Below are 25,056 nucleotides of genomic sequence, written 5' to 3'. Positions count from 1 at the left end.
CTGCCCTCGAGGCCATTGGACTTGCAGGAGACAGTGACACCTAGAAGTGGAAGAAAATAGAGGACTCAGATATTTTCAGCTCGCTCACCAAGAAAAGGTTTGAATAAAGGCTGGCCAACCTCCTTTGGGATTTACCATTTGTCCTGCCCAATAAGTGTCTCCACAAAAAAATGGACTCAAGGTTTTAATCCCTGCAGCACTTCAGCCTCAATTGGATGAATGGACCACACTTTTACAAAATTCACACAAGTATTACGATGCTCCACTGCCCTGAAAAGTAATCTGGATCTGCCGAGTATTTTGCAGAAAGTGTGTTCTATTTGTAATTTAAGACATGAATCCACCTGATTTTACATTTGAACCGATACCAGGGCAGTTTCCTCGGTATCTGACAGCACATTACAGCTGACAGTTGAAGCAGTCCGCCTTTCCTGGCGAAGACTAGAATGCATTCGTACTGGTGGTTTTGTGGTGTGGGTTTTAATGATCTAGCCAAAGGTGCTGAAAAGTAGGCCTGGGCATCTTGCTTGGAAACTGGAGAAAAAAAAGATGTGTAGTGTCTTGTGAGTTATTACAATCCTTTGGTAAAAAAAATAATGCAATCCCCTGTAGAATGTTGGGGGTGAGTGACCAATGTTCCCTTTAAGCTGTGCTCTGTTCTGCGCGGCTTGTTTCTTTTAATGCGTGGTCCCTTTAAATTTCTGTGCGTGTGCGGTATTTACAATGTAAAAGCCGGTGAGCGGCCTGCTCGGGACCTTTCAGATGACTGCGCGGCCGTGCGCGCGTGCACCTTAGCGGGAACATTGCGAGTGAGTGCTGGCTCGATTTGGGTATTCAGAGTGTGTGTTAAACAAATGTACTCGCTCTGACTTTCTCACTCAAGTTAGTGGCCAGAAGAAAACAATGACTTGGATGAAGGGACCAAGTGTAGCCAAATTTGCTGATGATACAAAGAATAGGTGGGTTAGCAAGTTGTGAGGAGGACACAAAGAGCCTGCAAAGGGATATAGATAGGTTAAGTGAGTGGGCAAAAATTTGGCAGATGGAGTATAATGTGGGAAAATGTGAGGTCATCCACTTTGGAAGGAAGAATGAAAAAGGAAATTATTATTTAAATGGAGGGAGACTACAAAATGCTGCGGTACAAAGGGATCGGGGGGTCCTAGTACATGAAACACTAAAAGTTAGCATGTAGGCACAGCAAGTAATTAGGAAGGCTAATGGAATGTTGGCCTTTATTGCAAGGGGTATGGAGTATAAAAGTAGGGAAGTTCTGATGCAACTTTACAGGGAGCTGGTGAGACCACACCTGGAGCACTGTGTACAGTTTTGGTCTCCATATTTAAGGAAGGATATACTTGCATTGGAGGCAGTGCAGAGAAGGTTCATTAGGTTGATTCCTGGGATGAAGGGGTTGACGTACGACGAAAGGTTGAGCAGGTTGGGCCTATACTCATTGGAGTTTAGAAGAATGAGAGGTGATCGTATTGAAACATATAAGATTCTGAGGGGGATTGACAGGGTGGATCCTGAGAGGATGTTTCCCCTAGTGGGGGTATCTAGAACTATTGGGCACAGTTTCAGAATAAGAGGTCACCCATTTAAGATGGAGATGAGGAGGAATTTCTTCTCTCACAGGGTCGTGAATCTTTGGAATTCTCTACCCCAGAGAGCTGTGGAGGCGGAGTCATTGAATATATTCAAGGCGGAGATTGACAGACATTTGAACTACAAGGGAGTCGAGGGGTGTGGGGAGAGAGCAGGGAAGTGGTGTTGAGGCCAAGATTGGATCAGCCATGATCTTATTGAATGGCGGAGCAGGCTCGAGGGGCCGATTGGCCTACTCCTGCTCCTGTTTCTTATGTTCTTATGTTCTTATGCCTGACAGTGTATGTTGTAAGGTATTGAATTTATAAATAACGGCAACTGTTTTTTGGGTGGTAAACCAGGGTGGTACAAGAAAGATGAGCTGCAACACTCTACCACAAGAGGTAGCAGGCCATCTGACTCACAAATATAATTCACAAGTTCCTCTTTAATAGGAGATGATGTCACACGTCGCCAACCTTTTTTTAAAAAAGTTTTTCTTTAACCGATTTTGCAAGAAGCCACACATTTTAAGATGTGAAACCAGGTCAGCTCCTGCAGGCTGCAATTAAAACTAAAATACACCAGTGTGCGCCAGTGTGCGGCAGGAACAATTTGCAGTTTGTATAATGCAGTGTACACTCAGCAAACAAGACCCATGGCATTTTAGGAAACAAAAACACAATCGGCAGTGTGTGGTTTTTTTTTTTAATTTGTGGGTGTGCTTAAAATATTTTCTCTCTCACAAACTCTTTCCCCCTCCCAAAAACTGATAAACATCTGTGAGAGCTCGGAGCCTAGAACACACCATATCCTGTGTGATTGGGTTATCTCAGTCAGTGTGCAATTGAGATACAGCCAGTCAGCAGGCAAGCTGTCACAGAGTTAAAGAGTGAACAAGAAAGAAGGAGAAACTGAACAGAGCACATTGCAAGAACAAAGTTGGACCTTACGTCTGTGCACAGGCAGACACAGGCTCTCACAGTACGACAAATACTCAGCATGGTGCAGAGCTGCTGGCCAGGTGTGCAGATAGGCTCAGCAACCTTTAGTAGAACAGTGAACCAAGCGACCTAACTGACGTAGCGGTTAAGAAACCGCACATTCTGAGTTGAGTGTGAGAGACAGGAAGGAGGTTAGAAGCGTGGTGGTTTATTTAAAAAAAAAATTATTTCCTGTTTTAAATCGCAAAGAAGCGCGAGCCCAGTGGAAGCAAGTGACTGGAATGCAGGGACCCAATTTGATCCATGGCTCAAACTAGCCATAAGTAACACTCTCAGAGTAACTGTCCTGCCAGCATGGAGTGAAGATCGATAATGTTGAAGAGCGTTGCTGGAATTGGAGTTTATGGGAATCAAGATGAGTAGCTGAAGCACCTGCTGACCCCCCAGGCTGGAAGCAGCACCCAAGGACAAGGACTAACGTTCTCTGTGGCTGTTCACGTTGCCTATGTGTCTCTCTCAGTCTCTGGCTTAGTAAGTTCAGATCTGTTTTATATACGGATAACAAAGAGCATGTAGAATGTGCACAGTGAGGCCTAGTTGACCTTTCACTTGCTGAGTGAACACCTGCATCTCTTCTGGTTGTGGCAAGTGTGTTCAGAGAGCGGCGCTCTGTTTCAGTCTGATAGGAAAGACAGAAAGTCTGGAATCAAAAACAGTGGACAAGTGAATGGTGCTTCACTCATCGAGAACATGGTAAAATATGCAAGTGAGAAAAGAAAGTAACAGTTCCAAAGAATAATAATCACATTGGCCTGAATGAACTCTTATTTTTCGCCTACATTTGTGTGTTGTAAAACAGTTCTTAATCAGAATATTTACTACTTTTGGCCGTGGATATTGTCTGCCTATTGAGCTAATTTATGAGTCCAAGTAACTTGAAATATTCTTGGGTAATTTTACCTTTTTTTTTGCAAGTATCAGGCCTAAATGAAACTGTAGGACTTCGGGAGATCTTGTGGAATCTGTGGAGTGTTTTCGGCACCGCTGTCAATCGCTGAGGTGCAAGCAGCCGAAACGTTTTTGTTCCTACAACTGGTCTGCAGGCATCACAAGAAATGACCAGCGATCCAACGCTGGTCAGAATGCTGGAGAGCAGTCCAAAGCGAGGTTTAAGCCCAGGGGGATCCGACTCATCCAAGAAGAGGAGGCTCTTTGCTGAAAGCTACGACGAGAAACTCGAGCGCAGACATGAAAACCGTCTGAATCTCATTGGTCGAAATAACATCACAACCTGCCGCAGCTCGCCAAGGGAGCGGAACGTGGAGCAGAACTCAAGGCAAGAGTACTTTCTGAAACGAAGGAATTTAACAATAGACGAAGAAGAGATTAAACCAAAGGCTTCCAACGTAACGCGCCGCAGAGTGGAAAGGACGGCAGCAGCTGCCACTTCTGCCGCACCTGCTACTATAGCCCCGGACGTGGGTTTGAAGCCATCACAACAGAATTTAACTGCAGTCAGTCAGGTAAGACTATCTGCTTTAATAGATGTGGCGACAGAGAACACAGTAACTGTCGTTTGCTAAAAGTTAAAGATGTACAGTGTTATGCAAATTCAGTGCAGCTGTTCAAACGGAAATTGATTTTGAAAATAAAAATCTATTACTTTGCATTATTTTTAAAAAATCAAACTAGAAAATAATAACTAATTACACCAAGTCAGGCGGAATTATTTTCCTCAATGTCCCTTTGCTCCTCCTCACTAACCAATGGCTGGTGCACTGTCTGGTGCAATGTGTCCTTGCTGTTTGCTTTTTGGTCCATTTTCTTGGCTGTGCTGCTGCTGTTTAAAACTGGTGACAATTATGTTCTAAATTATGATGAATTTTGATGCATGAACTGTTGAATCCATAGCATTTTGTTACTTAATCAGGATCACAGCAGTAATTATTGCATTTTTTAATTACATTTATGCTCTCCAGGTTGAGAGACGCTGATGTGGGGGAATTAAACACTTTTCACTCTTTCACTCGTTGGCCAGAATTTTCCGGGGTCCGCCCCTGGGAGGCGGGTCGGGTGGGAAATTTTGAAATATCTTGCAGCAGGTCGGGAACCCGCCGTCATCCCACCCCCACGTGCCTTTCCCTCAGGCACGTTTGCCGGCGCGGCAGCGACCCGAACGGCAGAGGCGGGCGAGCTAATTTAAATCATTATGAGGCACTTGTCAGACCCTTTAGCACTTTTTTCACCCTCCCTTTCAAATTTCCCTGAATGAGGGCGGGAATCACGCAGCTCGGGAACCAGGTCTGTGAACCTAAGGCAAAGGTAGAGTGGCCATTGATCCAGCTCATTACTGCACAGCATCAAAAGTACAATAAAAATTTCCACCTGACAGCTGATCACTTTCCTAAGGCAGATGCTGTTGCTGACTGCATTGTCAGCACAGATTTAGCTTTCTAGAGGTTGCAAGTGTTTCCAGCAAAGTTGGCATCCACTGTCACCTCATTGGTAGAACCTGTCACACCATTAACAGATTGCTTCTGTCATCTCTACTTGATCGACCAATCATCAGCATGGGAGCCGTTTATACTGTCTCACCTTGGTCCTCATAATCGGACCACGATGAGCCCCAACATCAGCAGCACCAGGCACTCCAGCAGCACCAACAACAACACCACCAACCTTCTCCTCAACCACCTGATGCTGCACAGGACAGAGGGCATCAGTGCAGGGCTGCACTGCGCCAGAGGCAATACCCCCAGCACAGGGTATACAGGCAGAGGATGAGCTTCCTCAACATGATTGAGCAGCAGTGCCAAAGGGGGCTCAGGCTATCATGCCAGGTCGTCGCAAACATTTGCAGATTGCTGGAGCAAGACCTGCAGCCCAGAGGAGCGGGTGGACACACCTTACCAATGGATGTCAAAGTCACCAGTGCCCTCAACTTCTTCACCTCAGGCTCCTTCCATGGATCTGCAGCAGACATTTACGGCATCTCGCAGTCGGCCGCCCACAGATGCATCACACAGGTCACCGATGCCCTCTTTGACAAGTCAGCCAATTATATCAACTTTGCCACTGATGAAGCCAGTGTTTCTGAGCGGGCGCTCGGCTTTGCCACTCTGGCTGGCTTCCCACGTGTGCAGGGCGTCATCGACTACACACATGTGGCCATCAGTGCACCCCATCATAACCCAGGAGTCTTTCTCAACCACAAGGGCTTCCAGCCCCTCAATGTGCAGCTGGTCTGCAACCATAGGAAGATCATCATGCATGTGTGCGCCAAATTCGCTGGTAGCTGTCATGACTCTTTCGTCCTGCGCCAGTCCACCCGCCCTCAGCTCTTCGCTCCTCCAAACAGACTTATCGGCTGGCTGTTTGGAGACAAGGGCTATCCACTGAAGACGTGGCTCATGACACCCTTGAGGAGGCCAAGTACTGAGGCCCAGGAGAGATCTAATGAAAGCCACATTTCCACCAGATGTGTCGTAGAGCAGACAATAGGCATGCTGAAAATGGAGGAGCCCTTCCGATCTCCAGAATCATCCTAGTCTGCTGCACCCTGCACAACATAGCGCAGCAGCGAGGATTAGCGCTGCATGAGGAGCAAGGCACTGAGCACAAAGCCTCTTCAGAGGAGGAGGAGGAGCATCAGCTGGAATACTAGGAGGAGCAGGAGCTGGAGGAACCTGCAGTCCAGATCCCACCAGCACCCGAGCGCATTGCTGCCCGGGAGGCCAGGAATGGCCTCAACATGGCCAGATTCACTTAACTTTACGCATTACACCTATACGGCTGCCACATGCTGTGCCAGGTTGGCACCACCCCACAGCAACACCATAAAGCATCCCTACAATGGCCAAGCCATTTCTTTCACACTGACCACCATTGCTGAAGGGAACATTATGGGCTGGATTTTCATTGAGGAGGCGGGTAGGAGGCAGGACTACAAATTTCGGGGTTGTAGTCCTGTCTCCATCGAGTTGTAGCCAACCCACGCGATTTTGACTTGATTGACCTTGTTGAGCCCACCCAGCGGGCTCAGCAGGCCAATTACAGGCCACCCGGCAACAGGTGATGTCACAGATTGATATTTCATCTGTCAAGACCTTTTGACAGATGAAATATCAGCATTTCACAGCTGTTTGAAGCTGTCAAACACTGACAATCTGTACTCCAATTAATTCTTTCCTCTCAGGATGATTTAGAGATCTCTCCGGAACAGAAAGTTGAATGCTGCAATTTTTGACAGATCGCGGCCATTCTGCTTTCTGTGCCGGTGAGATGAGGGACTCCCGAGACCTGAAGGAAGGAAGGCTGTAAAGGTAAGTAAAACCTCTTTAAACACACCAAACACACTTACCTCTGCACTCATGCACCCATCACTCACCTGAACACCGGACATCTCGTCCCCTCCAAGCCCTTCAGCCCGACAGCCCGCCTTGCTAACTTGGCGTGGTTTGGAGCTGTCGTGAATCCTACACTTCAATAATGAAAATAGGGATTAGGCTAAAAACTGCCTGTTAACTACCTGTTAACAGGCAGTTAATTGGCACTAATCCCCTTCCCGCCTCGAGGAGGCGGGTCCCAGTGCGGGGCGGGTACCCGCCTCCTTTGAAACTGGCATGGAGACAGGTTGGGGGTGGAATGGGTTCATGCCCCCCCCCGATTTCGGGATTTTAACCCCCCACACACCTCCAATCCCGCCTCCATGGCCCAATGAAAATCCTGCCCTATGTCTCACCATTCACTTCAACTCACTAAGCCACTTACAAAGGTGCACATTAATTTGTCCATGGTGGTGAAAATAAAGATTTTTCTCTGTGACATCACAGTAACGGAAACTTTACAGAAATATTTAATAAAACACCCAAGTAGCTACCCTTGTAAATCTACTTGTGTTTCATCTTTCTCTTACGCGTGCTTCTACGAGGTGCTACCCTTGTGGCTTTAGAAGAGGTAGAGGCAGGCTGCTCACTTCCCTGCTGCGACTGATTCAACACTTTTGGTTGATGTCCTCTGGGTTTTGGAGCCTGTGATGGCCCCCCCCAAAGTCTGCTCCTCCTGCGACTGTGCAGGGGCAGATTCGACCATCGCGATCCGAGGAGGCATCTGGGGCTCTGACTGTTGGCGGGGGGGGGGCAATGGGGGAGAAGTGTGAGCGCTTTGAGAGGAGCCCCCACTTGCATGTCCCCTCTCACCATCACCTCTCTCAATGGGCCACCCGCACTTCCCTGCTAACAAGGAGCTGGAGAGCACCTTGCTGCACTGCAGTGGGGCCATGAGGACCCACGTCTATGTTGACATCCCTCCTAGAGAGGAGGTCTGTGAGCATCTGCCATCTATTCTCCATAGAGACCATGTGCTCCTGTGAGTGGCGCATTAGCTGCTCCATACAGGTGGTCATCCTATCCATGGAAGAGTCTACAGTCGTCATTGCCTGCGACACGGTGGTGCTCATGTTGGAGATGGACTCCTCCATTCTCTGCACATTTGCAGACATTGCACTCGCAAAACCTGTCGAAGCCTCCTGCACTTCTTGCTGCACCTCCAGGAATGCCCTCTTTCAGGATGGCCCCCGAGGCTCAGCGTCTGCATGCAGCTGAGCAGAGTTGGGAGCATCCTGCGCCCTCCAGCGAGGAGTCTCCACTGCTGTTCCTGCCTCCACCATCTCCTCTTGCTCACTTGTGACTTGTGAGACACCAGGTGACAACACTACTCTATCTCGCATGTGACCCACCGAGGCGTGTGTATCTGTACTGGTGCTGTGTGCGCTTATGTCTGGTGACGCTGCGCCCTCAGAGGCTGGAGGCTGCTCTGAGGAGTCGTCTTCCTTTTCCTCCTGGACAGTCGGGGCTGGGGGGGAGCTCTTGATGGACCTGTGGGAGAGTAAAGAGATGAGTTAGATATGTCATATGAAGAATGGATACAGATACCATTATGCACATGATGACCATTCACTGGCTGCTGACATCAGTGCCCATATGAGTGACTGCTGTATGCCATGTAGCTGTATGATATGTAATTTTGTCACCAGGTTGCTGAGATGTCCCCCTCTCTCCGTCTCCCACCTCCAGCTGCTCGGCGGCTCCAGAGACTTCCAAGGCAGCCTCCTCTGCTGATGTTAGGGTGGCCAATGATGGCGTGCCACCTCCGGTTCTCTCCCTCTCCCTCTTATTGTGGGCTTTCTTTTCCTGCAAGGAGGGAAAGAAGAGAAGGTTGAGTGAGAGTGAAGGTATGAGTGTAAGGAATGGATGGGTTACATCTGTAGAGGGCGACTATGATGGAGTGGGGTGGCAATTGCAAGTGGCCTCCTTGTGTGTTGTTCGTTGGTATGATTGCATTAGGATGAGGGTGTGTGTGAGGGGTGGCTAGTCACATGAGCATGTGATAATATAGATAGAGAGAGAGATGTACAAGGTATGTTGGTGTGAGTAAAGAGGTGCAGGAGCAGGGTTGGGAAGGTGGACTGATGGGGGTGTGATGAGAGTCACAGCAGGATGAAGTTGAGTGTGGGTTTGCACTCACCTTTCCTGATTGAGGCACTGCACCCAGGTCCTCCTCACTTTATCCCTGCTGTTGACCTCCTCTACTATTTGGAGCCAGGTGTGTTTTGTCTCCTGGGGAAGTCTCTTCCGCCCATTAGAAGGGATGAGGACCTCCCTACATGCTCTCACTCCCTCCACAAACATATGGAGGGAGTCATCGGAGAACCTTGGTGCAGCCCTCTGTCTCAGTGCAGTCATGTTTGGCACTCTTTGTAGCAGTTCAATTATGCAGTGTGCTACCTGCACACTCCTAGGTGAACTTTCAAATGCAATGTGGCCAAGGCTCCTTTAAATATCCCGGCTGAAAACGCGTCACCGCTGACATCATCAGACCTGCACCATTTAATTGGGCCGGGTAACGCAGAGGGCGGCCTTAATCGGCCCCATTAACAGAAAGTCGTTCTGAGGAGCGGATGGTATGAAGAATGGGCTCACGACCCACCATGGCGACCGCCTGCACCCGACCCGCCCAGGAACAGAAAATCCCGGCCATTGTCACTATCATGGTCAGATACAGCAAGGGTTAAATGCCAATAGGACTCCCTTTACACTGCCCTGGCAATGCGCCTTAACCGCAATCTCTCTGCCCCAACATTGCGGCACTTCAGTTTCCCACACCAGCCATCTTTGTGGCCTCTCAGAGTAGGATGGTCAATTTATTCCTAGTTGTTGGCAATTCTTTTGTGCTCGTGCCAACTCAGAACTGGACTGTCAAAGTTCATTTCAGTTTTCAAAGAGAGCGCCTATCATTCCTTCATTCTGAAGTGAATTCAAACCAATGACTCAGAGACAAAAGATCAGTGTTCTACGGCTCTTATCGAAGTCACAAATGACATTCTATGTGATTGTGACAAAGGTAAACTATCCCTCCTCATCCTTCCTGACTTGTCTGCAGCCTTTGACACGGTTAACCACTCCATCCTTCTCCAACGCCTCTCCACCGTTGTCCAGCTGGGTGAGACTCAACTCACCTGGTTTCATTCTTATCTATCTAATCGTAGCCAGAGAATCTCCTGCAACGGCTTCTCTTCCCGCTCCTGCACCGTTACCTCTGGAGTCCCTCAAGGATCTATCCTTGGCCCCCACCTATTTCTCATCTACATGCTGCCCCTTGGTGACAACATCCGAAAACATAGTGTCAATTTCCACATGTACACTGACAACACCCAGCTCTACCTCACTATCACCTCTCTCGACCCGTCCACTGTCTCTAAATTGCCAGACTGCTTGTCCGACATCCAGTACTGGATGAGCAGAAATTTTCTCCAACTAAATATTGGGAAGACCAAAGCCATTGTCTTCGGTCCCCACCACAAACTCTGCTCCCTAGCCAGCAACTCCATCCCTCTCCCTAGCACCTGCCTGAGGCTGAACCAGACTGTTCGCAACCCTGGTGTCATATTTGACCCTGAAATGAGCTTCCGACCACACATCCACGCCAATACTGCCTATTTCCACCTCCATAACATTACCCGACTCTGCCCCTACCGCAACTTATCTGCTGCTGAAACCCTCATCCATGCCTTTGTTACCTCTAGACTTGACTATTCCAATGCGCTCCTGGCTGGCCTCCCTTGTTCTACCCTACATAAACTTGAGGTCATCCAAAACTCTGCTGCCCGTGTCCTAACTTGCACCAAGTCCCGTTCACCCATCGCCCCTGTGCTCGCTGACCTACATTGGCTCCCGGTTAAGCAACGCCTTGATTTTAAAATTCTCATCCTTGTTTTCAAATCCCTGTATGACCTCGCCCCTCCCTATCTCTGTAATCTCCTCCAGCCTCACAACCCTCTGAGATATCTGCACTCCTCTAACTCTGGCCTCTTGCACATCCCTGATTTTATTCGCTCTATCATTGTCGACTGTGTCTTCAGATGCCAAGGCCCTATGCACTGGAATTACATCCCTAAACTTCTCTGTCTCGCTACCTGTCTTTCCTCCTTTAAGACGCTCCTTAAAACCTACCTCCTTGACCAAGCTTTTGGTCATCTGCCCTAATTTCTCCTTATGTGGCTCAGTGTCAAATTTTGTTTTATAACACTCCTGTGCAGCGCCTTGGGACATTTTACTATGTTAAAGGTGTTATATAAATACAAGTTATTGTTGTTGTTGTTCTCTGTGTCATCCAATTCCGCTACCCATCCCACTTATCCTGACTAGGAACTCTGATCTAACATGCTTGAATGCGCTGTATGCAACACACACACAAATGCTGGAAGTTGATGCAATGAATATTTATTCTGCTATCTTCATTTTCTATTAAAGCTATCATGACAGACTATCTATCAACATAACCTTGACATGTTTTATGTCCACCCCCTACCAATTGTTAAAGAGCAGGAGTATCTCAAGCTTAAGCACAACAGGCTGAATATAATGAATGATATTCGATTTTACAAGGCCATGGGTTCCACTAGGGCCAGATGAGCACAGATTACTTGAGGGAATTCTCCAATTTTCAAGCAAAGAAAAGATTAAAATTATTTGGGGGCTTAAAGGGCTTTATCAAATGAGTTGAGAGAACTTTAATGGTGTAATTATCTTGATTGGAGCCCTCGATTAATATGTCTACTCAATCATACAGCTTTAAATATAGCTTGAAGCATTTGACTCATACAAGATCACCAGTGATGCCATAATATATAATTGCTTAACTATCTCACTTTAGGAATACTCATAGTGTAGATTACCATCAATCCTTTAACCTTAACCCTTACCCAGTGAAGAATCATCAATGGGCTTGTGATCAATCTTCCCACTGCAATAAATGGATCTGTGTTTATAAGGGCTATTATTGCTATGGTCCTGGCATAGTGCCTTGGCCAGTGGTGAACAGCAGAGCAAGCAAGAGTCTAACCAATAAGCGAGAATCTAACCACTGCCCCTTGACATTCAATGGCATTACCATTGCCAAATCCCCCACCATCAACATCCTGGGGGTCACCATTGACTAGAAACTTAACTGGACCAGCCACACACATACTGTGGCAAGAAGAGTAGATCAGAGGCTAGGTATTCTGTGGCGAGTGTCTCACCTCCTGACTCTCCAAAGCCTTTCCACCATCTACAAGGCACAAGTAAGGAGTGTGATCAAATACTCTCCACTTGCCTGGATGAGTACAGCTCTAACAACACTAAAGAAGCTCAACACCATCCAAGACAAAGCAGCCCGCTTGATTGGTACCTCATCCACCACCTTAAACATTTACTCCCTCCACCACTGTGGCTGCAGTGTGTTCCATCTACAAGATACACTGCAGCAACTTGCCAAGGCTTCTTCGGCAGCACCTTCCAAACCCGCGACCTCTTCCACCTAGAAGGACAAGGGCAGCAGGCGCATGGGAACACCACCACCTCCAAGTCACACACCATCCTGACTTAGAAGTATATCATTGATCCTTCATCGTCGCTGGGTCAAAATCCTGGAACTCCCTACCTAACAGCACTGTGGGAGTACCTTCACCACACGGACTGCAGCGGTTCAAGAAGGCGGCTCACCACCACCTTCTCAAGGGCAATTAGGGATGGGCAATAAATGCTGGCATTGCCAGCGACACCCACATCCCATGAACAAATATTTAAAAAAAGAAAGGGGGCTGCAGCACTGTAGTGGCAATTTTCTGATCTGTGCTCACTGTTAACGAGGCTTCACACTGAGAGCGAAGCCTTTCAGGATTATCCCAATAGTGTCTTCTCGAAGATTAGAACTGTGCAAACAGTTCTATCAAACACTTGTGAGTCAAGAGACAGCAATTATCAACACAATTGAGTCTTTTCCCAATCAAATCGTATTCACTTCATCCTCGAACTCCCCCTTCCCCCCCACATCCCCCTCCCCCACTGAAGGTGCTGTGATATGACAGCCGGCCAGTCCCAAGCACCTTCCCCAAATGGCTGGGCTTCACATGTGATCCAAGAAGCTTTGCCATCAATCTCACATCATTTGCATTACTTTTAAATGTTCCCAACTGTTTCAGGCAGGGACTCTCCACTCACACTTAGGGATAGCCCCAGACATGCACGTGAAGTACAAATGGAGCAGAGACCCAACATAACAGATCTCTGCTTTCTCATCCTCTGCTTTGTGTGCCCCGGAAAATAAGTGCGTATGGGCCACAAAGCAAAGGAACATTGTCCCCGGAAAATATTAAAAGAGCCCCAGAAAAGTGGACATGCTTGAGCTAGTACTTGGCGATTAGTCTAAGGTGGTGGAACATTTACAGGTTGAGGAGCAGTTGAGGGCCAATGATCATAATAATGTCACTGAATTTGACCCAGCAGCATTAGCTGGAACAAAATATAACAAAATAAGCGACACCATTTCAAAAGCGTTGATTTTCAGGCAAGGTGGGTAAAACTAGCTAAGATAAATTGAGAAATAAAACTGGGAGCTGGTAATAATAAACAAAAATTGAATACATTTTTAATGAAAAACTGAAAAGGTTGTAAATTAGATGCATACTACATAGAAGTAGGAAGACACCAAAATGGTTAATTTTAGAGGCGGAGGAAGTACTAAGAAAACCAGATATATCTACATAATATATTCAAAATACTACATCTACATGCAGTTCCTGTCTACAAAACCTTAATTCTTGTTACCACATTTTTGTCACATTTTGATGTCCACTTTCCCTTATAAATTCCTTTGCACATGTTTATATTCGAATATATTGCCTATGCAAATATATCATGCTGTAATTGCATCCTCCCGCCAGTGGTGGCACGATAGCACCTCAGTTTAGCTTTTCAATCTGTACTGCAGACAAACTCCTAGGCCGCGATTTTCTGCTTGGTGTCGGGATGGGGGCGAGTCAGCTGGTTTTCGGGTTCCAGTCCCGCCCCCAGCTGCCTCCGCTCCACAGACGTGATTTTCCCTTGATTGGCCTTGTTAATAACGGCCAATTAACAGGAAGCAGGTCTGATGATGTCATTTGATGACGCGTCATCTGCTGATTTCCTTAAAGGGACCATGCACAATTTTATTTTGACTGTTGATTTCTCAGTGTTTGACAGCATTGAGGTGGTGAAAACACTGACAATCACTGCACAAAGGTGAACTCTTGCACCCAGGCCCCAATGACTCCCTCCATATGCTGGAATAGATGGCAGTGGCAGGTGTGATGATGGAAGCGTCTGTCACTGGTAAGAGAGATTGTCCCAATGAGGTGGCACTGGATATACAGTTGGATTTAAAAACTTGTAAGCTAAAGAAATCTGTATATGTTTTAAAAATGCAGTAACCAACATTTTCTTTGCTCTGAAACTCACCATGTGCAACATTGCATCCTTCACACCACTTCTGCAGCTGTCATCATTTCACAAACATTACACCAGACTCACAATACGCCACACTTTCCTGGCATGTTGTCCGAATGTTGTGAAACCCGACCCAGAAGCGGGAAAATCGAAAAACAGCCTGAAAACTGCTGACAAAGTACCTGTTAATAGGCAGTTTAATTGGCTTAGTGGCAGGGGGCAGAGGGTGATGGTCGAAGTTTTTGTGACTGGAAACCTGTGTCCAGTGGTGTACCGCAGGGATCGGTGCTGGGTCCTTTGCTGTTTGTAGTGTACATTAATGATTTAGATATGAATGTAGGAGGTATAATCAGTAAGTTTGCAGATGACACGAAAATTGGTGGAGTGGTAAATAGCGAGGAGGGAAGCCTCAGGCTACAGGATGATATAGACGGGATGCTTAGATGGGCAGAACAGTGGCAAATGTAATTTAACCCTGAAAAGTGTGAGGTGATGCATTTTGGGAGGACTAACAAGGCAAGAGAATACACAATGAATGGTAGGACCCTAGGAAGGACAGAGGATCAGAGGGACCTTGGTGTGCATGTACATAGATCCCTGAAGGCAGCAGGACAGGTAGGTAAGGTGGTTAAAAAGGCATATGGGATACTTGCCTTCATTAGCCGAGGCATAGAATATAAGAGCAGGGAGGTTATGATGGAGCTGTACAAAATGCTAGTTAGGCCACAGCTGGAATACTGTGTGCAGTTCTGGTCGCCACACTATAGGAAGGATGTGATTGCATTGGAGAGGGTGCAGAGGAGATTCACCAGGATGTTACCTGGGCTGGAGCGCTTCAGCTATGAAGAGATCTGGACAGGCTGGGGTTGTTTTCCTTAGAGCAGAGAAGGCTGAGGGGGGGCCTGATTGAGGTGTACAAAATTCTGAGGGGCATAGATAGGGTAGATAGAAAGGAACTTTTTCCCTTAGTAGAGGGGTCAGTAACCAGGGGGCATAGTTTCAAGCTCAGGGGCAGGAGGTTTAGAGGGGATTTGAGGAAAAACTTTTTCACCCAGGGGCTGGTTGGAATCTGGAACTCACTGCCTGAAAGGCTGGTAGAGGCAGGAACCCTCACAACATTCAAGAAGCATTTAGATGAGCACTTGAAACGCCATAGCATACAAGGCTATGGACCAAGTGCTGGAAAATGAGATTAGAATAGACAGGGCTTGATGGTTGGTGCGAACATGATGGGCCGAAGGGCCTCTTTCTGTGCTGTATAACTCTATGACTCTATGGGGGAAAAATTCAGTTGGTTGCGCCTCCTGTTAGCGCCTTAAGAGGGCGCCAATGGGGCGCAAAGCAACTAGAGGCCGGGCGCGGCGCTGTTTGTGCCGCTCGCGAAATTAACTAGACATTTTGCGGCGGCGCTAAACACTACCACCACGATCTCCTGCGCCGGCAGATTGTGACATCAGTCGAGTGCGCAACGCCCCGTTAGCGCCCCGGACCAGATATTGAGTGGTGCCCCCTGCCTTACCGCCTGCCGCTAGCAACGACAGGTTGAGGGGAGCGTTTTGCTGTCAGAAAGGGACTAGGGGAACGCTATTTAAAGGCGACCGCTTCCTGCCTTTTTTGTCGGTGACATTTTTGCACCACGCATTCTGAGAGAGAGAGAGAGACTTCTGGAGAGATTCAACGCTGTGTGAAGGAGTTTTGGGTACTGAGCAGCACCTGGCAGGTTCATTTTGATTTGCCCTTCCTTGCTTCGCTAGCGCTCTGAGGTAGCGCCTCGCTCCTCGGCCTTTGCGCCTTAAGACAGGTGTGAAACACCTGATTTAGCGCTCCAATCACCTCCAGGGGCGATAAAAGCCAAGTTTGCTGTTGGAGGTGATAATTAGCACCAGACGCTAAACTTTGTGCACCGCCAATAATGGCGCCCCAAATGGGGCGATACCGAATTTTTCCCCTATGACTCTAATTGCCTTTAATCCGTTTCCCGCCACTAGGTGTCGGGTCCATTCGCAAATTGGGGACCCGACACTTGGGAAGGTTGTTTGGAGGCGGGTTGATGGCGGGTTCTGAACCCGCCGTCAATCAAAAGGACTTTAACATCTGACCCGCCTCTCTGAGTGCTGGCAAAATCGCGGCCCTATACTTCAACCAAATCTACTTTTCTGCTAAGTTTTGCTAATGAAATACAAATAACATAAAATAAAAGTATTATGTAAAAGTAAAGACAGAATGTGTGACATTAAAATGGGGACTGAACTATGTCTGTGCACCCTGGTCCAATTACCCCCAGCACTCTAACACACCAATTCAGCTGAAGACTACACTTTGTCTTGATGTCCCATGTACAAGCCCATGGGCGATCAATGACTATTTAAAATAATTTAAAGAGAAATACTAGAAAATATATAAAAGTACAGTATGAAATATTAGTGACAATCAGGAGCAAAAATAAATAACAAGGACAAAACAAGCAAACATAATAAGAAATTAAAACAGATTTTAAGGTATATTTGTAATAAGCAAAGTGTATAAAAATAAATGGTAACTCTCAAGGACAAACAAGGTAAGATATTTGTTAGCCTAAAGATATTGCTGAAATTCTGAATACATCTGAATACTACATTTTGTCTTGATGTCCCGTGTATGACGAGAAGGTTGGTGTGGAGCATTATCACCAGCATAGACCTGTTGGGCAAAATGGCCTGTTTCTGTGCTGTAAAACTTTCTGTAACTCTATGAATACATTTTCGTCCTAATATTCACTGCAGAAGGCTTGTATTCCAACAGAGGCAACTAAATTAGTGGGGGTGCATCCAAATTTATACAGAAATGAATGGTCAACGATGGAATAATCATCAAAGGATTTGAGTACAGGAAACTTTCTGGTATCCGGCACCGACAGGACCGAGCTGGTGCCGTTAGATCAAAACTGCCGTAGAAACCAGCGCTAATGTTAAAACATACGGAGCTCAGAGCTCCATGTGAAGCAACAAACCCTGTTGCTTAGCAACAGCTTCAAAACAGTCGGCACAGCTTGCAAGCAGCTAGCTGAAGCTGTTGCTTAGCTACAGAGACGCTTGCAGAGCCAGGACTGGAGAAAAGAAGCAACGAAAAGAAAAAAAATTATCTGAACCGACTCCTGAATTTTGCCAGTAGATAGAGCTTTCCGGACATTTAACCTCCAGATAAACGAAAGTTTCCTGTAGCTGAATATTTATCTAACATGATACACAGTTCAATGCCCCTTAAAGTACTGAGGGAAACAACAGTAGCAATACAAATTATTGGGCAATGATTCTGTGAATCTCATTGCACACCAGTGTGGAATCAGAGGACTAAAAATTAATTTAATTACAATCTTAAAAATAAACCAAAAGCATGATCCTGGCTTAAAACAAACACTGCTGCAATATACAGCAGGTCCAACAGTATTTGTAAAGGAAACACATAGTTTAATGATTTGGATGTAGACCCTTTATGAGAACATCAGTTCTGATAAAAAGTCTACATTGGAAATGCTAACCAGCCTTTTCTCTGTACATAGGCTCCCTCTATTTCTCCCGAGAAATGTGCCACAATGTCATCCTCAGAAGAACACTTCCATTACACCACTGTGAGACTTTCCATTTTCCACATCTTACGACGCCTTCTAAGTTTGTGAATTTGTGCTGCCAGCCCACACCTAGTAAAACCAAAAGGTTAGATTGCCCAAATGTATTTCATGTAGATGCCTAATTGCTAGCAAAGGAAAATTATCGGGTTTCATTCTACTAGTTTATACTCCATTTGAACTGGGTCCTAGAGGTGAAAGGGCCAGATTCTAGACCTCGCCCTCAGTCTCTAACCAGTACTTAAAGTACACTGCAGATCTGTAATTTGTGATACTTATGCACAGGTATGATGTTAAAAACCCTGCTGGTGCTGCAGTGCCCTGAATTCATCCTGACAGTTTTCCGAAGATGTTTGTTGTTGTTATATTACGTTTCTGGGTGTGGGGTGTAATAGCTTTTTGAACAAAAAAAATATCATGCTGGATGTCAGGAAATGCCAGTAGTACAGAGAATTGTTTGCTTCTGTGATATGGGGAGATTACACAGCCATTATATATCGGCCTGGAATTTCCTGGAACTTTTCGGTGTAACGATGGTGTAAGTGCGGTGTACCACCATTGTTTTGTGAACACATTCGCACTTAACTGATTTCCGCCAGTTCTACGCTGAAACAGCGTAAATTTCCTCAATCGTTGGCGCCACTTCTGAGACATGTCTGCAGAAACCTGCTGCTGCTCCTCTACATAGCCCCTCCCCATGCAAAAGATCAGCTCGCATGAGTTTCCTGCATTTACACTAGTATCGTACTGATGTAGATTAACGACCAAAAATGTTGGTGTAGCATGGCCCAAAGTCACCTGATATCAGTGTAACTGAAATTTCTGGAGTTTCATAGAAACTTTTTTCGCAATTAAAAAAAAATCTTACTGAGACCTGCTCTATACTTAAGCAAAAGTGCTGTCAGTCTCAGTGCACAGGAAATGTTTCCGACCCACTCACCCCTCCCCAGACATGCACATGTATAGAAGGACTAAGCAGCTGGAATGTCCTTCCCAATGGGCATACCCCTATTCTGCATAATAACACTTGTTTTATGCTTTTTTTTAAAAGTCCTGGCATAGGCAAATGAGTTCCACAGGAATATTGGGCGTGAGTTCCCATCAGCAAGATCGGCGCAGAAACCGGCATAAATTTCGGCGGAAGTGGGATCGAGGAAATTCCGGGCAATCATCTCAAAAATATTGACAGCAACGTTCAGGCTATAGTTAGTAAAAATGGAAGTGAGTCTCAGTGTGTTATCATACCAGACACCTTCAATCTATGAATAACAAAGCACACTATCATACACTTTTGTAATCTTTGGAACACAGTAATAGTTTATCACTGAAGGCAGCAGCCAGCATTTGTAGATTATTGTACCCACTCATCTCTCAACGCAGTAGAGGTAGGAGCTGGGCTGTAGGGCTGTCCGTTCGGAACAGACTGTTTCAATTTGACTCACTAGACCTTTTGATGTGGTGATTTGTATCTGTAGAGTTGTTTCTGCAAAGCAAAAAATGGAGGCATTTCACAAAAATTCCACTGCTCTGCGGGATTGCTGACGTTTTTGTTCCTTCATCTGAAGATGAGTCATCTTTTAATAAAGACAAATCATTCTGCTGAAAATGGCACAGAGTAATCGTTTGTTTTCTGAAACAGCACTGGTTTCTAGATTTGCAAACAGAAAATTTAACAAAATATCTCAACTTGATGGTCCTCTGTACAATTCAGCTAGCAAAGCAGGTGAAAGGCATTTACTACTAAAATTAAGATTAAGAGTACCTCATAACTTTCAACATCAGTAGTATTTACCATTCCTTAATATCTGACAAAAACAAGTTCAACCGGAAATTTTTACCAATGGAAGATTAATTAGGCTGCCCATGGTTCAGTTATTATCTGTGTACAGATTCTTATCAAGAGATATTAGAAACCAAAAATCACTTCCTCAAATCAAAAACAAGACTAATTTACCACCGAATTACATTTAAAAATCCCTTCAAACTAGTAGCATTGGTATGTGTCCAACAAAGCCGGGTCCTCCAGAGAATGTGCCTTGTTAATATAAATATTGTATAAATGCTTACAATTGCAGAGAAGAAAGATTTCTATTTTTGGTGTACGAGAAGGAATTGTTCAAGTCCTATGTAGATCAGATCCTTAGAAGAGTGCTTTGTTGTTGACTGGTATTCTTAAGCGAGCTCTCCTTTCCTGTTTACAGATGTCTCCACAGTTCAAGTTGTGCAGCAATGGCACCCCATTAACTAAACCCTCTCACTGGGGAACAAAGGATTCAAATTTTGGTTTCCACACCAGTGCGCCCCTCCAATATGACACAGCCATCAAGAAGATTTCTAAAAGGGATAAAGGTGAGAGTTTGCACCCGAGTAGAATAACAATCTATAGCTCTGGTTACAATATATTTACAGTATAATTATGGTAAAAGGTAGTGGCCTAGAAATTCAGTTGCGTTCGCCAGCCGTTAACGCCATAAGAGGGGTAGATTTCCAGCGCTAGGCACTTTGCGCCCGGGCGCAGGCCGGTCTGCGCCAACGCCCAACTTCAGTTGACATTTAGCGCCGGCGCAAAGTGTTTGCGCCCGCTCAGCTGCGCGCGCAGCTTATGACGTCATTTCGTCGTGCAACGCTGTTTGTGCGCCCCAAACCGGAAATTCAGTGGCGCCCGCCCAATGTGGGCGTGGCGCTGTTAAGAACTGTGAAGTGGAACGCAGCAGAGGCCCTGCGGGCCTCGGGGAGCGCTAATTAAAGGGCACTTACACTGAACTATAAAGGCCAGCCATTTTGCTGCAATGACTTTAGTGCTTTGGATTTCTGGACAGAGACCAAGGAACAGACCTTACTGATTTGGGACAACATAGGAGAGGTATTTTTGGCTTCTGGCCAGAGCTTGGAAATTTGACTCTTTGTGATTTCACTGTTTGCAAGTTTATTATGGGGGCTGCATGGGGTTCCAACCCTCAGTTCCAGCATTATGTGCGAAGGGCTCGCAGATGCTGTGTGAGAGGGGCAGCCATGCCTAGACGCAGAGGGGCCATCAGGCGTCGGCAACGTAGGCCTTACCCACTCAGGGAATACCGGCAGCAGGTGTCCTATCTCACCATGACTGCCGCGCATTGTGTTAAGAGGCTGCGCTTCAGAAGGGAGGTGGTTGCAGAGATCTGCCAGCTGCTTCACAGAGATCTGCGTCCACAGCTGATGTGCAGGACGTCTCTGTCGGTGGAAGTGAAGGTCACGGTGGCTCTGAACTTTTATGCAAGCGGCTCCTTCCAAGCCGCTGCTGGGGACATAGCGAACATCTCCCAGTTCGCCGTCCATCGCTGCATCCGGCAGGTCACCGATGCCCTTTTCGCAAGGAGACACCAATTCATCTCCTTCCCCATGACCCTAGAGAGGCAGGAGCAGCGTGCAGTCGGATTTGCCAGGATCGCCGACTTCCCCATGGTGCAGGGCGCCATTGACTGCACGCATGTGGCTATGCGGGCACCTATCGACAATGCCGAGGATTACCGCAACCGGAAGGGCTACCATTCCCTCAATGTACAGCTGGTGTGTGACCACAGGCAGCGCATCCTAGCTGTCAATGCCCGCTTTCCAGGAAGCAGCCACGATGCATTTATCCTGTGCCAGACTACTGTGGCTGACATGTTCGAGGCACAGCCTCCACCAAGGGGATGGCTTATCGGGGACAAGGGCTACCCTTTGTGCACATGGCTCATGACACCACTCCGCGCGCCCAGGACCCCTGCGGAGGAGGCATACAACGAAAGCCATCAAGCCACAAGGAACATCATAGAGCAAACGATTGGCGTCCTGAAGCAACGGTTCCGCTGCCTGGATCGATCCGGCGGATCTCTACAGTATTCGCCGGATAGAGTCTCCCAGTTCGTCGTCGTTTGCTGCATGCTGCACAACCTGGCTATCCGCAGGACTCAGGCACTGCCACCTCACGTTGGGCCACCACCTCAGGAGGACGAGCAGGAGGACCATGAGGAGGAGGAGGAGGAGGAGTACCAGGCCAGAAGGGAGCCACAAGGTCCAAGGGCCGTTCGCCGGCGGCTTATTGAACGACACTTCTAGGCCCCCTGTCAGGGAATGGCTTGTGGCAATGAACGCACCTGAATGCAGCCGCTCCGCAAGCCCTCAGCCGGTTAACGCAACAACCACTTGAAACATGACACCTGGACAAGCTGAATAAATAAAAAGCTTTATTTAACAAACTCAGGGCCCTTCCCACATGAAACAGAAAAACAGACAAGACCCCCAAAAAACAGTGAAAAACATATCTCACTCCCACAACCTGGGGAGGAATAACAAAACTTGTCAATCCAATTGGCCTTCATCTTCGGCCTTTCCAAAATAAGCCCCCCCCCTCCAGAACACAAACACCCCCATATAAAAAAAACAGTTGCCGACACCCTCTACTTGGTGTGCCGAGAGGGCGGGTCCTTGTGCAGGCTTCTCCGGCCCCTGCCCGACCTGTTGCTCCGCCTCAACCTGGGCCCTGTGGGTGTTGGAAGGCTGGGGAAAGGCTCCTGAGGGCCGCAATGCGTAACGGCAGATGCCCTTGGGGGTCGGCCTAGACGAGGTCCGGCCCTGGAGGGTCCGGCTGCTGACTGCTGCAGCTGTGGCTGGGCAGCATCAGTCTCTGCAGCAACTCGTCGCACCTTGGCTGGGGGAGTGGCAGTGGCGGCTGCAGCAATGGGGGCAAGCTGGCTGATGCCAGGCGCTCGCTGGTCGCCAGAGACATTGGCACTCGGCCGGGCTGGCACTGCAGCAAGCGCAGCAATCTGGTGGAGGCCAGACCGCTGTGCTGCAGCAGGGCGGCAGGTGCCCTGTCGATGCTTCCGTGACACAGCGAGTGTGGCAGAAGTGAGTGCCCGAACTGCCCTGTTCTGTGCCCGCATCAGATCAGCCAGTGTCTGCACGGCACCACTCATGAACTCGCGACTCGCGTCCTGTGCTGCCGCGAGTTGGTCGACACCCCTGGCCTGTGCTGCCGCGAGTTGCTCGACACCCCTGGCCTGTGCTGCCGCGAGTTGCTCGACACCCCTGGCCTGTGAGTCCCCGAAAGCGGCCACACTATGAGCCAGGGACTCAATGGCCTGATGCAACTGTCCCACAACCCCCATGAACTCGTTGTGGCGCTGCTCGGAGGCCGCGGACATTTCATCAAGGAGGCGCACCTCCTGGGCGAGGACCGTCTCCGGACTGGAGGGCGGACTCTCCATCTGGGGAGAAGGCCGCCGAGCTGCCCGACCCTTCCCGCGTGCCTGGACGCCACTGGGCCCAGCAACTGCCCTTCCCTGCAACACTTCCCCCCTCTGGGGAGAAGGCAGCCGTGCTGCCCGACCCTTCCCGCCTGCCTGGACGCCACTGGGCCCAGGAGCTGCACCCCCCTGCAACACTTCCCCCTGGCTCTCCTCCAGGCAAGACGTGTCCCCTCCATTGCCATCCCCTGGCGCGGATGAGGGTTCCCCCGATGTGCCGCCTTCCTCTTGGTCCTCGTCGTCCTCCTCTTCCGAGGGACTGGCACTCTCAGCTTCATGGACCTCCTCCTCACCAGCTGAAAGCAGGAAGGCACAAGAGTAGCTTTAGAGTGAGGACAGGGCATCAGCGAGGGAGGCATGAGTGGTGGCATTATGCGCATTGGTCGGACAGTGGCAAAGGATGTAGATCTGAAGCGCAAGGGGAACGAGAGAGGTCCAAACGGTCATGTCCTTACCATTGGGGCCCAGCACAGGGTCGGCATCTCCAATAGCAACGGGGCCAACCACCCGGCCACGCGTGAGTCGAGCCACGCGCTCCTCCAGGTCACTGAGCTCCTGGAACTGGCCACGGCCTCCCCCGGTGACATTCCGGCTCTTCATATTCTTGGCCAGCTTGGCCTGCAAGAGAAAGGACGGCCTCTAAGTACAGTGTGTTGCCCTGTTGTTGTCTGCACTGCCTCCCATGGTCGAATAGCATGGCCAGTGTGGTGCCCTGTTGTTGTGTGCACTGCCTCCCATGGTCGAATAGCTTGGCCAGTGTGTAAAGTGCAGAAAGTGCTATTGATGATCATGCCAGTGCCATAGCTGCGGGAGGAGGGATGGCCATTAGGCCTTTGAGGTCCCTTTGCCCATAATGTGAGGTGCACATGCAAGGATGAGGAGGACACTGGAAAGGCTACTCACCCTGACCATCCGAGTGAGGTCGTTGTACTTCTTGCGGCATTGGTCCGCACTCCTGGGGACATCGCTGGTGGATGACACCCTGTGGGCGATTTCCCTCCAGGCTCTCCTGTACTGCCTCCTGGGAGCCTTCTTGCCACTGTCCGGGCACAAGTTCTCTCTTCTCTTTTCAAAAGCCTTAAGCAGCACCCTCAAAGCATGCTCTGAGAAGCGCTGCGCTCGTTCACGGGCCTTCTGCATGGCTTCAGGCGCTATTTGGGTCCACCAGCAGTGTTCAGGCCTAGCTGCAGGGCTCCACTATCCAGGGCGTGGCAGCAGACAAAGTCGACCCTTCCCCCTTTAAGAGCTGGCCGGCGTCAGGGTGTCTGCTGTCAATCAAAACATGACCGCACCTGCGCTGCGCCCGGCCTCGGCGTTATCAGTCCGCACCGCCGGCTTAGCGCCTAAAGATAGGAGTGCAACGCCAGTTTCAGCGCTCGCCCAAACTCCTTGGCCAAATCTACTGAATTTCGGCGAAGTGGCCTACACTTTCCGGCGGGCGCTAACTTTAGCGCCCGCCCGACTTTAGCGCCCCAGAAGTGGCGCGACTGAATTTCTAGGCCAGTTTGTTTACATTGGTAGGGTGTATTTAGGCCTTTACGTTGGATTTATTAAGGATGATTCAGGATCCCCTGGAGTTGAAGCTGGAATGCATGAAATGCTTGCCCTAACTGACTGCCACCCTCTGGGGATTATATCGTGCCATATCTGAGGAAGGATGTTCTTGCCATGGAGAGAGTGCAGTGAAGATTCACCAGACTGATACCTGGGATGGCAGGAATGACGTATGAGGAGCGATTGGGTCGATTAGGCTTATATTCGCTAGAGTTTAGAAGAATGAGAGGGGATCTCATTGAAACTTATAAAATTCTAATAGGACTAGACAGACTAGATGCAGGAAGGATGTTCCC

General features: G+C 48.2%; 1 protein-coding gene across 2 annotated transcripts in view; it reads left to right on the top strand.

The window, feature by feature from the left end:
* Positions 1-2,469: 2,469 nt before the first annotated feature.
* The window catches only part of traf3ip3 (TRAF3 interacting protein 3), a 72,647-nt gene continuing 50,060 nt past the window's right edge, over positions 2,470-25,056 (top strand). For both annotated transcript variants that reach the window (XM_086011256.1, XM_086011257.1), the window contains exons 1-2: positions 2,470-4,054; positions 20,141-20,288. In XM_086011256.1, coding sequence (XP_085867382.1) covers positions 3,647-4,054; positions 20,141-20,288 — 556 coding nt within the window. In that variant the 5' untranslated portion in view covers positions 2,470-3,646. The remainder of the gene's footprint in view (positions 4,055-20,140; positions 20,289-25,056) is intronic.

The sequence above is a fragment of the Somniosus microcephalus genome, chromosome 18, assembly GCF_052327205.1.
Source record: "Somniosus microcephalus isolate GS21.2 chromosome 18, FLI_Smic_1.0, whole genome shotgun sequence".
NCBI lineage: Eukaryota > Metazoa > Chordata > Chondrichthyes > Squaliformes > Somniosidae > Somniosus > Somniosus microcephalus.
The sequence above is the reverse complement of the archived record's forward strand: the minus strand, read 5'-3'. Positions and strand labels throughout refer to the sequence as shown.